Raw genomic sequence first — 15,083 nt, 5'->3', positions numbered from 1 at the left:
GGCAAAGTAGACAACTTTAGGTGGACTACTACTTGAACTAGGGCGCGTATTCCCCTGTCTTGGGAAGGTTGCCTGTCCGAGAGAAGCCATGGACATTACCCAGTGCTCTGCTTTCTACTACCCAGTTCGAGTTTACGACTGGGATATTTCAACAGCATCGCTAACAGCTCGACACCATCAAATCTCTGAACATATTTCTCGTCTTGCTGCTGAAGCAGGTCGCCTGTACCGATGTCCAGTCTCAGTCAGCGAAAGTGTGATGAATCCAACTCATGATCCCAATTGTTATGAAGTGATTTGCTCCATTACGGTTAACGGACCAACTCCTCAGGTCATATCTACCCGTGGACATTTATTACGAAAGAGTATTTCTGAAGTAAGTCTAGACTCTGCTTAGATGCTTTGCCTCTGAAAAACACGCAGACTGATTTTCTCTACTTTCTAGTATCGTGTATTTGTCACGACCAGTACTAGTCTCGTCTTGACAAGCAAAGGAACCGCGCTTCGAGCTTCGTTTAGCCGTGGTCTAGATGAAATCATGAAGGAGGCTGGGGTTCGAATTACATGTTATGGTCATACTGGAGACGAACCACCACAAGCTGCTAGAGCTTTGACTGGAACAAATGTAGAGATTATAGAAATAGTGGGTGTACTGGAAGCTGTTGAAAAGGCTAGGGTCAAGACCGTCATCCTCTTGGACGAAGCAGTAAGTTGCTCCTAATTTGCACGTGAGAGTGTGTTTTGGTCAGGCGGTGATGGTGGAGGTGCTGTTTTTTGGGCATCCGACAACTTGAAATTGATTTATACCTCATCACAGGCTGGACTCATATCCGAATGTATGGAAATCGATCCGAGGTTACATTATATTGTAGCTGGTCGAAAACGAGAAGTCTTGGAAAGAATTATGAGAAAAACATTGACAAATATCATGTTACCCTCACCCATATCACGCATGCCACCAAAGGCAGAGGATCGCTCAACACCTGAACTCGATTTTGATGCCGGAACCATCTGGATTACAGGAACTTCATTGGGTATTTCCAAAGCAAAGGAAGCATTGGTGAATGAAGCTCGACAAAAGGTAGCTGTCAATTGACCAGCAACTGTGTTCCGCCTTTGCTCTTCATGCTCACGATATGCTTCTCATACTTTTAGGCACTCATCGTCATATCACGGACCGTCCAATGTTTACCTCGTCGGCTGGATTGGATGTTGCTATATCGTCGTGACAGCCTGATAAAAATTATGTATGATAATGGTGTATATCTTCAGCTACCATCTCTCGGTGCCGCAAGCAATGTCGTCGTCGTGACTGGTGATAATCGTGTATATGTGGAGCGAGCAATCAAAGCTTTGATGCACCTGGTATGTGCAAACATAATACGAAAATCGCAGGCACAATGACATAATGTTGATCCTCCCTCGCTTTCAATAGGCTACTGAGCTCTACATTGCATGTATACAAATATCACCACTCCCCACCACCCAAACGAACCCTTACCCAGCACCTTCGAACTCCACATCACCAACTGGTTTCAAACCTGCTGTATTGAGTGCCATCAACGATAAAATAAGTTTTGCTTCTCGTATTGCGCGAGCAGATGTCGTGTTTAGACGTGGTGTTATGGAAATCTATGGTGTGGAGCCTGCTGTAAAGGACTCATTCCGCATACTCAGTGATTATGAAGTCATTCAGGTAACTTAAAATTTGTTGGATAGTTTGTACCAAGTGTCGCAACTAAAGTCTTTGCCTCTTTGTAGCCTCTCATACGAGACACGAAATTCCAACTTGAATTGGCATTAGAACACAAGGAGTTCATTCTTGGAAAGAAGAACGGTAAAACCAACAAGATTCTGAAAGCATCTGGTGTTCGGTTTAACTTCGAAGAACAATACAACGGCTTCAACATGTTGGTCGATATCTATCACGTATCACCAGCACGAGCATTGGAAGGACTTCAGCTATTAGAAGACGAACTACCAGCGGAAATCTCATTCCATGTACCAGAGATCTTCCATAAACGCATTATTGGAGTCGGTGGTAAAAACATCCAACGAATCATGAAAAAGTATGGAGTCTACGTAAAATTCTCAAACGCTGATGAATTCTTGACAATGGGAGGCTACTTTGACAACGAGGATAACGTAATCGCACGAACTCCAGCCAAGAACGCAATGAACCTCGGTGAATTGAAGGCATCAGTCATGGAATTGGTTACATTGAACGAACGAGTCGATTACACCTCCGCCATATTTGTACCTCGACATTTCCAACGTATGGTTATTGGTCCTCGCGGCCGCAACCTTATGGAAATCCAAGCCGATACAAGCGTAGATGTCATCATCCCTGATCGTGAGAGCAGTAGCGATCTGTGGACTATAATTGGTATGGAAGACGCTGTCGAACACGCCAAGCAGAGGATAATAGCCTTCATGCCAGACATGTACGAGTTCACTATTCCTGCTTCACCTGCTGCCCGAAAAGTGCTCCCAGAGCCAGAGTTTGGTGAAAGTGTCATACAACGACTTCACCGAGAACATGGAATCGAACTCTTGTATCATATGCCGCGGGAACTGGATGAACCATCTGATTGCAGAATCATTCTGTATCATTATATGGTGCCTCCAGAAATCCTGAATGCCGCTCAACGTGTCGTCACTGATTTCTTGACCTCAAAACAGGCATGAATCGCCCTTTAATGGTTTTTTTGGTTGAGAGATCCTAACATTTTCACTGTCGATTACTAGGTTCCACTGAAACACCAGCCAGCACCAGCAACACGATCCTCCTCATACGCAAAGCTGCCAACAACCACCAGCTACGACTCCTTCCGACACTTTGACTCCAAACTTCTTGCACCTGTCGCGACTGCAAGCACTATAACTGAACAAATATCAACCAGTAACTCCATCAATGGATATAACTTGTTTGCACGTGGTAACGCAAACCACTTCGATCTCGGTATCTCATCATCATCATCTCCAAAATCTTCAGCCGCCAAAGGACCAAACGGTAGAACTCTACCAAGTGTTCACTCCCTACCAGATCTACACGCTTTCGTAGATGCCAAACCGTTTGTGCCTAGTGGGGCTGGAGGTGTTGTGACAACTGCAGAACAACACTCTATGAGACGTAGTCATTCCTTCCAACGAAGTGATACTACACCGGAAAATGGAGGCAGACCTCGGCCAAAGACTGTTTGGGATGCACCGGATCTAATGAAGGTAGAGTTTGCAACTTATTGCTCTCTTTTTCGCATTCAGTTCCAATTATCAAACTGCTGACCACTCGACCACATACTTTACACAGAACCATAGCACCATCGCAATGCCTATATTTGCTCACACCGATGGCGCTCTCATGGCCATGCTTCCAACCTCTGCAAACCGAGCTCAATATGGTTCCGAAAATACCGCATATGGTGGCATGCAATTCGATGCTTTGGATACCGAAGTCGAGTCAGTGGCCAAGGTTCCCAATGGTGAATTTTGTGGCATGTCCTTGTCCAAGTCTATGGATGCAGTCGCTTCTGCTGGTCTGCTTGAAAAGGTGTGTGCCTTTTTTTCTCTGTTACATCAGTTTCTCTCGATGCGTCTCTGCATACACATTAACATCTCTCGATGTCCTCCTCTTCAATCAGATCTCTCGTATTCGACCTCGAAGCACTCTACGAGATTCCTTCCATCAAGCAGAAGTCTCATCATCAGATACTGAATCAGAAGAAGAGAGTGAGGCAGTCATGAACACTGAAATGATTGACCAAATGTTCAAGTTGGACGGATTCTCTGGCAATAGTAGTAAGTAAATAGACTCACTTCTTTGAGCTCAAAACGCAAATTCTCAACGCAATGCTACTTAGAAATCAAAATGCTGCTTGAATCTATCAATTGTTCCAAATATGCTCCAGTCTTCATGAGTCAGGATATTGATTTCAAAATGATGCTTGAATTGGTAAGCAGAGCGTATTTTTGAAAAACAGTTCAATCCCATCTTATAACATTGCTCTTTTCTTTCCCAACAGACGGAATCAGACCTGAAAGAATTAGGTGTCAGAACATTTGGATCTCGTCGCAAGATTCTGAACGCCATCAAAGAAGTCAAGGCTAAAGAAAAAGAAAGTCAACAGGAGCAGGCTCCAATCCATATACATACAGAAAGTTTTGCTGCTTCGCCACGTCTCTCATTGGAAGCCCCATCACGTATTTCCTCCTCTAGAAGCAGTCCGGACGGTGGATTCTCACGACTATCAGGACAATAACCTTATGAAAAAGAACCCTCATATAACAAGCCCCCTTTTTGGTAACACTTAAGCAGTTGTAAACAAGTGACAATATACAACAGTACCTCATTACAACCCGCCAATCAAAAGAAACATAGCGAGAGATGTGGTTTTTGGTTTGGGTGGATTTTACATAGGGATTGAGTAGGGAGAGAGTCCTGTGCGAGCTAGAGATAGGGAGAGGCCAGTCATGGCATTGAAGAGAATCCAAACACACAGAAATGGACGGATTGTTGAAGAAGGAGAATACAGATGCATTTTGATTTCCACACATGACTTTTTATAATAAAACACTAGTATTCTTTTACGTTCTGATTGCCTCTTTTCCTGGTGAGTGTATGGAGTATCGACAAGAAATTTCACTACGTCGTTGCAGACGATTATTTCTTTGAGCCACTAGCTCCAGCCGCAGCGGCTTCTGCTGCTAATTTTTCTTTTGCCAACTGTTTGTCTCTACATGGGAAAGGAAGGTGTCAGCCGGGATCATCATTATGAATAAGTTGTTGGTGAAATGATTTTTTTGTTTATTCGTTGTACCTCATGATGGCAGCATCCCTAAAGTACAATTGCATAGTAGTGAGCACATGCAAACGAGATATTCTTGCGGCTTTAAATGGTAATAATAAAGGTTTGACCCCACATGGATCCACCACCATCCGATTTCACATTACACTACACTGACCTTTCTTTAGCAGACTTGAAATCTAGTCCATCTGAGCGCTTGCCTTTATCAGAGTCAGCCTTCTTCTTTTCAGCTTTTGCTCTAGCTAAATCACGTTGGTTTCCACCTACAAACAAAGTGTTAATGTTTGTGGCCGTCGTGCTTTTCTTAATGCAAATGTAATATCCATAGAGATATAATCATTTAAACTAGGATTTGAAATCGGGCTATGGCCTTCTTTCTATGCAATTCCTTCCGTGTGATCGACCATCAACAAGATGTTGTTTTGTTTCAAGAGAAAAAAGCATCTTCCAGAGCAGCAACAACTAATCTGCGACTTACGGGTCATTTAAATGTGATTAATGTGTCGCTTTTGCTTCTATGGAATGCCTCCACAAGGTATTCAATCGAGTGTCTGCAAGCTCACACCTGTTTCTTCCTAGGGTTGGGTTCTGAAATGAGAAAAGCGAGAAGCGCCTGACTGTCTGACGTGTTGACGAGCAGCTTTGCAAACGTGGAGACTCACGATGTAATATATAACTTTGACGCGTATGGTACGTTTTTATCGAATCTCTTGGATCAAACTTGACAGAATGAAAGACATCAAAATTGAAACCAACACAAGCATGTAACTCCATCATATGTGGTTATAATAGATCAGGATCATCCTCTCCACCAGTGCTGGATCTGCCTCTTCCTGTTCTCTTTGCTACGTGTCTGAAATTGAGGAAACTCGCTCTCCTTTCTCCCTGCTTATTAGAAGTTTCGGCCCAATGTCTCGTAATGTGGTCGGATTTGTCGAGGCAGAGCACCAGCTAGGACTGAAATCGTGTGCTCAGTGGTGTCTGGCTGAACGAAATTTGAGACTCGTCTCTACATAGACTGTCAACCAGTTTCAAAACTGGTGCATTTGGTGTTTTTTGCGGTGGGAGGTAAATGGTTCGTGGATGCAAAGTGGCCATGAGTAGGTATTAAATCAGACCGCAAAGATGAAAGTGTAGTCACTTGGTGTGAAAGTAGAATGGAGTACATTGTTTAAGCGAAAACTGGTGCAAGTTTGGCTAATAGAGCGATTTGCACTTCTTTCAAACGTTTCTGAACGTGGCTTGATTGTTTTCCGGACGTCTTGCTGCTGTGCACGAAAAAGGGCACAAGTCAAAAAACTTGTTCATTGGCGCAATTCCAATCAACTGAAATTACACACTACAAAGATGGTGCCTAGGACGACAGACGTTTCCTCGCGACTATTAAGGGCGCGACATCGATGTTTACTTGGTGGATGTATCATTGGTGCTATCAAGGGCCGTGCTTTGCGGCAATTTCATTTCGACGTGTGGTTTTGGTTGAAGCATCAAAACGTTTCGAACGAAGGCAGGTATGTCTTTTCTATGTGCTAGTAGTTCTATATGCTTCAACTTCAGAAACGATATCTTTTTTATGAGCAGCATCTTCAGTCTTTTCTCCAACTTTTACTACGACCTTGGTATTTGATGACTCCGACAAGGCAGTACCTTCCGTAGCTGCTTTATGATTGTTATTTTGGCTGAATGTAAGAGGGAAGCTAGGAGCTGTAGGGTGTTCCGAGGCAGATGCCGATACCTCGTTTGTGGCAGGATGCTGTTGCTATCATGGCTTCCCGTGGATATGTTTTGACTACTACTATTGTTACTTCTGTTACTATTATTACTGGTATTGTTGAAGGTGTCATTGGATTCAGGTGTGGTGTCAATGTTGATGTTGGTGCTGTTGGTGGTGTTGAAAGTGATGACCACACGATATGGAGCAGCAGGGTAGTATTCGAAAACTTCGGATGAGGCTCCACAGCCGAGCGACGAGAACAAGGTGCACACTGCTATATAGTACGATACTTAGTACATAGTACAATACGTGCCTCTGACCAAGTTCACTTTCTTGAGCTACATCTTCAGTTGGAGGACGAGCCCTGACGATGTCAGCACTAGCTCGTGACTGATACGATATTCTCATGCTCCTGCATCTCTTTACTTGTCCCTGGTTTGGTCTACCTCTTATTATAGCTAGTTGGTTCGGAAGTTTGAACTTGGGAAGAAGTGAACGCCTCACTAAATGAAATCAAGCCGAGAAACCGGCGGAAATCAATAAGGGAGACGTGTCGAGAGAATGAAGCTAGACGATTTCTGCACGTGTGGCGATTCAGTTTGCACAAGTTGCCCAATCTTGCCAACCATGGCCTTTCAACGCGTAATTTGAAGGCACTGTACACTTCAGGCCCAATTTTGTCTGCCGAGATCAAAATCCTCTGTAGACTGTAGTCTTGTATCGCCTTGTTCTGCTGGGCTGCTCTTGCAACGCGTACTTCAACGTCCTCGCAACCAACTCACAGAAAGAGCACAATTGAGGCCGTGACTACACACATTCGTGAGAGTTACAACTAGATTTATATACACAAGCTTTTACTTGAACTATAATTGAGTTTGAGCTGCAAAGAAAAGATATCACGACTAACTGAGTGTCACCTTTATTGACGGTTGAACGTCTTAACACCCATCAAAGGCCTTTGCTTCAATGCACCCATCATAGATTGAGGTAATACCATGGGTTTGGCACTCTTCGATGCTGCTGCCGGTGCCAAATTCTCAGTACCACCGCTATTGCTGTTGAGCTTAGCACTATATAAACCAGCTGGTACGATATCCTGTTCGACATGCTCGACGGGTGTTGGAGCAGTTAATTGTCGTGGTTTCTTGGAGTCAAAGAGGTAGGACCATGCATATGACATCCAATCCTTTTGAGCTGATGGAGCCGTTGTAGTAACTGTGGTGGTTGTTCGTGTAGTCGTCGTTTGCTTTAGCTGAGAAGCCAGCGAGGTAGCCAAGGAGTCAGCGGATGTGAAGCCCAGAAGGTCAGATAATGATACGGTGCTAGTGCTAGTGGAATATGTGGTGCTAGTCGTGACTTGTGGTTGTTGAGATGTAGATGGGAAGAGAAGGTTGCTGAATAGCGAGGTGACTGCTGGAGATCCACTACGGCTATTATGGAAGGATGTTGATGCCATTGGTCGAGTACCCATTTGAGCACCCATTTGAGCAGTCAGGAACTCTACTTGAGCTCGTAATGATTGCTTTTCAGACTATAGTTTGAGGATGTTGTTTCAGTCGCCTAGAAGAAAAACAAGAGAATGAAGAATCAATCAATTACCTCAGATTCAACCAATCGTTCAGCCAAGTCAGCATTCTGCTGTCGTAGTTTGCGATTCTCATCTTCAAGTCCCTCCAAATACTGTTTACGTTTATCGCGAGACTCTTGAGCAGCAGTTCGGTTCCTCAGCATCCTAAAAACGAGTTGATTAGCATGAGACCTTTTCTTTTCTCATACCAAAAATCTGACGAATTTGAAAAGACGCACACATACGGCATCTTACCTGACTTGCGCTTTGGTTTCCTTTTCTTCAGACGATAGTTTCTTACGTTTACCACCAGGTCGAGGCCCTCGTTTCTTTGGCTGAGGTAGTTCAACGTGAGGTATTTCGTTGAAATCAGATAGTAAAGTATCGTTGGGTGGCGTCAACATGTTTTGCATGAAGGGTGGTGGTGTTGATGTTGTAAGTTCACTCATTTCAGACGGCGAGCTTGGCACTTGAAACAGGAACGGTACATCTAAAAGGAGAGTGGAAGTATAGTTTAAAGTTGCACCCTCATATTCGATGTGGTTTCTTTGAGATTTGACAAGCCCGTGATTCAACTCAAATCAAAAGCTTAATGCCTACCTGCTTCTTCAGTATCTCCTCGGACATTCATGTTCATGTTGTTCATAGCATTTCCATACTCTCCATACAGGAATTGATCGGAAAGTTTCAACACTCCATCCTCTTCTTTGATTATGGACGAAAGCAACGAATCGTCAGTAGTATCCATTGTCCTGCAGATAGTGTAATAGCAAGATTGTCAGCACTCAACCAGCTTATAACTGCTTTGACAGTTTAGTTTAAGAGTTCCAAGCACAGAATTCAAAAAACAGATGCAACCATCTGCAGCAAAAAGCTTACAAGTTTGTGCTGTCTCGAGCGCTAGAGCAAGCTTGGGACTGTTTTGATCACTGCTATATGCGGATTCAACGTCTCTCCTTTTGTTCGTTGTTAGAAAACTGTGATTTTCCCGACGTCAACGTGTCAATTCTTTTTTGGACCAACACAGCGAGAAAAAGGAGTTTGTTCTTCTGGAATGCTCCTCGCATTGCTACGAGCTACAACAAGAGAGGAAACAGAACTAGTAGCACTGGACCATGATGAAAATTGAAAATTGCGAGCAAATGCGTGCCTTTATATTCCTTATCAACTGCAAAATTACTTTAAAAACAGCAAAATTACATCCTTGCTTCTACACGTGCAAAATATGTACACTTTGTTTAGCACATGCGATAATTATGCTTACCTTGCGATCGGCCACAGGCACCGTCGAAGGCATATTCTATTTCAATGTCCAAGTCACGAACATTTTTCGAGTTCGGAGAACACCTGAAAGTGCCTGTGATGGTTTCATTCTGTTTGACGGTCATATAATCTGGAGTATAAAACACGGTTTGCTTCCAATGAGTGTATGGTGCTGTTGTAAAGGGGTGAGAGTGAGCCTCGAGTGACGTGTCGATGCACAAAAAACCTGATGACATGCAAGCAATAGAAGTCCTTCTTCTTCGCGTCTGATCATGCTTACCATGAGGTCCAGTAGAGAAACGGAGAGGTTTGTGACAGGCTCCAAAGCGAATATCAAAGTATACTACAAATGCATGGACATAGTCATCCCTGAGGGCCCTCAAAGAGAAGGGAGACTCAAAAGCAAGTTCTTCCAGCGTAACTGTATATAAATCAATCTGTTTAAATGCTGACGGTGCAGTGACTACAGCCTTGGGATCAACAGTATCCACCAAGGGTTCTCGCAAAGCCAATTCCTTGATACGAGCCATAGAGAATCCATATACATTATCCCAGAATCCAATCTTTTCTTCCTTGTATTCACCATCTTCAATAGCAGAGATATACATGGTGGCTTGATCAGGGAAGATGAGACCATTGGGAGCCAAGTAGCGATCACGGGCATATAATACGGTATTTAACATGGATTCATACAAGAGACAGTATCCCATCCATTCGGAGATGATAATGTCTACTTTGGGGACGGGAAGCACGACTTCTTCCATTTTACCCTTGATGAGGACAATCTTGTCTGACAAGTTATTGTCTGCTACGATGAGACGAGCTTGATCTACTATATCGGCCATGTCGACACCAATGACTAGTTTGGCTCCTGATTTGGCGGCAAACATGCATAGGATGGCTGTTCCACAACCCACATCCAAAACAACCTTGTCCTTGAACAAGTGTGTGTTTTGATACATGGCGTTGCGATAGGCGCATGTTCGGACTTCATCTTTTAGCATTTCTTCATGGATTCCTAATGTAAAATAAAAATTAATCATTAATTAGTTCATAATGACTTGGCAAGATCAGCGAAAAAATTTGAAAAAGTTTCGAGGCCAGCAAAAAAAAAAATTATGGAGGTCGACTTTTACGAAATTGTACAGCAAGATTGAAGAGAGATTGACCTACCAAAGTGTGCATACGAGTCAAAGTAATAGTCTCTGCTAGTCAATCCATTTGTTCCATTGGCATGAGGGAGTGATTCGGCAGTCGCTTCCATTTTGTCTGCTATTTTTGGTTCGGCTTGTTGTCTGTTTCCCAATATGCCACCTTCTGCTGCTAAACCTCTAGGTAAGAAGCTCTGGCCGCCAGATTGAGTCTTTCTCTGCTTGCTCATTCGTAAATCTGTGCGAATTTTCCTGCCAACTCTTTTTTGCAAAAAAAAGACTGGAAGGCAGAAACTACTAGTCTTTCTCGCGACAAACTACCGTACAGACGAAAGCATAGTGTAGTGTCGCGTTAAAGATCGTATTCTATCCCTCGTTCGTCATTAGATCACCCAAAGCGGAGCACGAAAAGGGGCAGATGGCGTCCACGACAAACAACGACGACAGACGCTAGTTCCTATTGGCTACCTCCTCTATTCATGTATACACTTCTAATTGTCTACTATATGTTCAGATGCTCTATATTCTGCCGGTGCAGCAATAAATATCAGATGACTAGACAACTAATGCGATCAGCATTTGGTACCCATTTGTTGCCATACTGGGGTATGAGTGGTGGCCAGCAGATTGCCAGAGGCCTTCTCATAAGACTGCGGCGGTATCAAATCACAGTCATTTTCTAACAAGTCAAAGACCTGAGATTGTTTGACCGAGCTTATCATAACGGGATACTCCCAAGAAAATCCTTTAATCACGTTATCGAGCTTGATTGTAAGAAAGTATTAGCATCACGGTTGGAAACTAGGGGGGAAATGCGTGTAGGAATCTGACATACCTTAGCCATCACAGTGTACTTTAAAAAATGAGATACTTCAAAGGAGCAATTGCTACTAAATCCTGAGGAAAATGTAGGTTTTGTTAGTGTACTAGGTCCCACAATGGAAAAGACACCAGGCTGCATTAAGCGAAACATACCTAGTGCTGTAAGTGGGTGACTTTCATCATCAGTATGACTATTGAATGACAGGAAGGGCCTTCGAGCGGTACTTGACACTGTAGAGTGGCTATGATTGCTATGTATTGACTCGGTTTCTGAGCTGCGTACACTAGAGGATGCCTCAGACGAGGCTTCAGTACTCGGCATAGGGGAGAATGGTATATCTTCAGACGTGCAAGCATCTCTTGGCACATATAATTTAGCTCTGAGGGTTTGTTGCCCAGTGTCGCCCTTATTAAGGTCCGGGAAAGTGGATGAAATCAGATGCCTCGTGCTTTGATACCGCCTTTTACCAGAGTTCACTATATGATACTCCTTTAAAGATACTACGTGCGAAAATAAAGATATGAGGTCAGAGGGTGAATAAAACCTAGTCGAAATGACCGAACGACATACCCTCAGTGTGAATAATAGCAGCATCAACTGCGTGAATTGGAGTCAACGTCATCTTTACAAAAATAGGATCAGTACGCCCCAAGACAGTTGAGGATACAGATACATCTGCTCGAAACGGCCCTAGCAAATGGTGATGGACCTCATCGTCATACGACTGGATTAATTTGAGAAGGATTGCTGGATTATAATAATGTAATTCGACGGGCACAGTTTCGGTACCAAAATGAAGCTTGTCGTTCAGAGGTGATGATGATAATGACGATATAGACGATGATATTGAGCCAAGCGAGTTAACAGATCCCGAGGAAGAAACACGAGCAAGAGCAGGTGTAGTGTAGTTTGGTTTTGCTGAAAGTGTGTATTTAACACCGAACCTATAGACACCTGTATATGAAAGAGAAGATGAGATCGCGGGCATGTGATTAAAGTTGAACTCTCCCGTCGCTTAGATGCGATCGCTAGCATGTGATAAAAGATGAAAAGTCGCTTACCTTGCACACCAAATCCACAAGACACGGGAAGGACCCAACGATCATCGTTAAGCGGATCATCAGGCAATTCAAATTCAAATGGGATCTCGACATTTCTGTAGTGTCCAACAAATCCAACGGGCAATTCTTGCGACAGTGAGATTATGGCATTTTGAGACTTGTGGGACCTTAGGCCTAGACTTTGGCTATTGTTTCCGCTACCAGAGATATTAATGTCACTAATCGATGCAGAAGAAGAAATATTAGATTAGTCAATGTTAAACTGTATGAACCTTTAGTTTCACATGTCAAATAGATAACGGAAATCTCGATGCATCATCCCATCAAAGCGGCAGCAGGCGGCCTATGATCTGTGATCGATACTAGAACATGAGTACTTACGTCTCTACTGTTCCGGAAAAAGTAATCTTCACCGAAGTGATGGCTGATTTCATAGATCCATTATGCTCAGACTTCAACAATACGGATCCAACGATATAAGCTTTAGTAAGCCCAGGACGGCCTCTTATGTAGCCACCCTCGGCGGGTACGATCTCGACTTTCATTTTCAAGATTGAATGTCGATTTGTAGGTTTTTGAGTCGTAAAAAATGAGGAATTCGAGATTACTAAGGCTTTGAAACTCTCAAACCAATCCACGAGAATGACGTCTAGCGATGCGATCACTATGTAAATGATGTAAGTAAGCTGCGGACAACTGCTTGATCACCCTGAAGTTTCGAATAGTGCAGTCTTAAGTCGCCGCACAACATTTTTTCCCAAAGTCCAAAATCTACAATCAATGGAAGAATCAAAATCCCAGAACGGAGTGAACGGAGCATATTGAAGGGAGGGGTTTTTTCGCTGAAGTTTGCTTGAAACCAGTCTGGAGGTCTCGGCCACGATCAGAAAGTGTGGTTGGTAGATTCCTGCTACGAGCATTCCAGTGGAGGGACTACTCACCATTTACCAGCTCAAATTACAATCAGTCAAGTCAATATAACTCCCTACAACATAAAAAATGAAAATACAATTTCATCAGTGGCCTTTGATTGTTGTATGTTTCACTTGGCCATTCGCTTGAACGGCAGTTCGCAGAGGCACAGAAATAAAAACACAGGCAATAGCTCACCAAAGGCTTGTAAGATTCCTGATTCAGTACTAGCTGAAAGGAATTCGACCAGGAACTATTCAACGGACAGTCATTTGGATCTAGAACACAGTCAATCAACAAGTAGACGATCAAGAGAGCTCTTACTTATTTCAATATCCAATCGTATTGGGCTATCAAAAGTATGCTTAAAGCGTCATCATATACCGCTACGCAATTGCGTTCAGCAGGTAACTACAACATTCTTGTTTACATCCACAGCTCTGAACAGGATGCTCACATTCAACCTTTTAGGCGACAAACTTCTGAATATCATAAATGGTACTGGATTTAATACTACAAAACTTTCAAAGCCTGCTCAATTAAACCTCGAGCTGCTTTCTTCATTGGCAAACTCACTATCTTTGACGGAAGTCCAAGTTGGCAGGTACGCCCTCTATTCCTACTATGGAAGATCTGAATTGATAGTGTATGCACTTCACATATACATCTTCATTAGCTATGAAACTGCCCTATTGAATCTAATGATGGAAGAAGAGTCAATACAAGAATCGATTTCACGGTTGTCCCATTTACGGAGTGACTTGGAAAAGAATTTAAAGAATCTAGACGCTGATTTGGACTATCTTACAAGGCATGCGAGAGCGCATGCACATTCGAACTTCGAGACTAAACAATCGTCTTCCAACGGTTTAACTAGGTGGACGAGCTCTCATCAATCTAAACGTGATACTGAGCAGCAGACAGCCTCAACATGGGAACACAATGTATTACTTTTGCATCAGAAATCTGAAGAGTATACAGAACGACTGGAAGAACTACAGGTAAGCTGAAAACGACAGGTCATGTTTTACCCTCTTCAAATCACAGTTGATCACTCGGGTTAACTTGAAATTATAGAGAGACTGGACGGAAGAAGAGGAATCTGTCCGTGTTCCAGTTGTTCAAGACCTAGAACGAGAGCTAGATGCAATTCAGAGAGCTTATGAGAGTGATCTCAGACTGCTGAAGAGTTATCAAGATCTTCCACCTGTAAGACATATGTCCCCGATGATCCAGAGGAAGGAAAAAGCTGGAATTTAACGCAATTTAACTGTATAGGACATCACTTTGGCCAAGATCAAACTTGGAGAGAGGGAGAAGCAATTAGTACGTTTAACACAACAGTAAGCAAAAGACGAGTACGCAGAGAAGCCAACCAATTTGATTTTGAATTAGGAAAGTCTCATTGGAGACAAGACTACATTATTGAACCGAGCATTTGCGTAAAACATTTTAGGAATCTTATTTAACGTTTGGTGTATCGCAGCGAATACAACTGAAAACGATTCGCATGGTAGTTTGCACGTATTCACACCCATAAAATTGTTGCACAGACCGGAAACTGCTCGTTCGAAAAAACGAAATTCGTTGATTGGTTCCATCAAGGTTTAAGCAATTTCAACGGCTGTTCTTGAGTAAAGCAGGGAGACGAGAGGACAGGATCATCGTTGAAGGTAATAGCTCGATCTGCTGCTTAACCTCAGCTCTCCTTTGCTTGCTTCTTGCCCAATTGCTTTGAATCTTTAAGAACGAACAAATCAACTTTGGTGACGACTGAGCTGACAAGT

The 15,083-nt window shown here is 43.1% G+C and overlaps 4 protein-coding genes across 4 annotated transcripts; 2 read left to right on the top strand and 2 right to left on the bottom strand.

Moving 5' to 3' along the window:
* Positions 1 to 88: 88 nt before the first annotated feature.
* Positions 89 to 4,259, top strand: SmJEL517_g02809 (uncharacterized protein; the record flags this gene model as incomplete). Its single annotated transcript, XM_031168737.1, has 11 exons — positions 89 to 376; positions 446 to 706; positions 818 to 1,081; positions 1,156 to 1,365; positions 1,436 to 1,696; positions 1,762 to 2,655; positions 2,749 to 3,225; positions 3,311 to 3,550; positions 3,642 to 3,798; positions 3,861 to 3,952; positions 4,023 to 4,259. The coding sequence occupies 11 exons, from the start codon at positions 89 to 91 to the stop codon at positions 4,257 to 4,259; spliced, it is 3,381 nt and encodes a 1,126-aa protein (XP_031025214.1).
* Positions 4,260 to 7,438: 3,179 nt separating this feature from the next.
* SmJEL517_g02808 (uncharacterized protein) lies at positions 7,439 to 10,730 on the bottom strand (the record flags this gene model as incomplete). Its single annotated transcript, XM_031168736.1, has 7 exons — positions 7,439 to 8,050; positions 8,119 to 8,251; positions 8,342 to 8,576; positions 8,687 to 8,838; positions 9,434 to 9,521; positions 9,630 to 10,367; positions 10,523 to 10,730. The coding sequence occupies 7 exons, from the start codon at positions 10,728 to 10,730 to the stop codon at positions 7,439 to 7,441; spliced, it is 2,166 nt and encodes a 721-aa protein (XP_031025215.1).
* Positions 10,731 to 10,991: 261 nt separating this feature from the next.
* SmJEL517_g02807 (uncharacterized protein) lies at positions 10,992 to 12,929 on the bottom strand (the record flags this gene model as incomplete). The annotated part of the gene is made up of 7 exons (XM_031168735.1): positions 10,992 to 11,063; positions 11,103 to 11,264; positions 11,336 to 11,397; positions 11,476 to 11,823; positions 11,894 to 12,277; positions 12,385 to 12,602; positions 12,766 to 12,929. 7 exons carry the CDS (start codon positions 12,927 to 12,929, stop codon positions 10,992 to 10,994), a joined length of 1,410 nt encoding a protein of 469 aa, XP_031025212.1.
* Positions 12,930 to 13,657: 728 nt separating this feature from the next.
* SmJEL517_g02806 (uncharacterized protein) lies at positions 13,658 to 14,742 on the top strand (the record flags this gene model as incomplete). Its single annotated transcript, XM_031168734.1, has 6 exons — positions 13,658 to 13,703; positions 13,768 to 13,900; positions 13,973 to 14,297; positions 14,374 to 14,505; positions 14,575 to 14,622; positions 14,692 to 14,742. 6 exons carry the CDS (start codon positions 13,658 to 13,660, stop codon positions 14,740 to 14,742), a joined length of 735 nt encoding a protein of 244 aa, XP_031025213.1.
* Positions 14,743 to 15,083: the final 341 nt, after the last annotated feature.

Source organism: Synchytrium microbalum (genome assembly GCF_006535985.1).
Source record: "Synchytrium microbalum strain JEL517 chromosome Unknown SmJEL517_scf0013, whole genome shotgun sequence".
NCBI classification, from domain to species: domain Eukaryota; kingdom Fungi; phylum Chytridiomycota; class Chytridiomycetes; order Synchytriales; family Synchytriaceae; genus Synchytrium; species Synchytrium microbalum.
The sequence above is the reverse complement of the archived record's forward strand: the minus strand, read 5'-3'. Positions and strand labels throughout refer to the sequence as shown.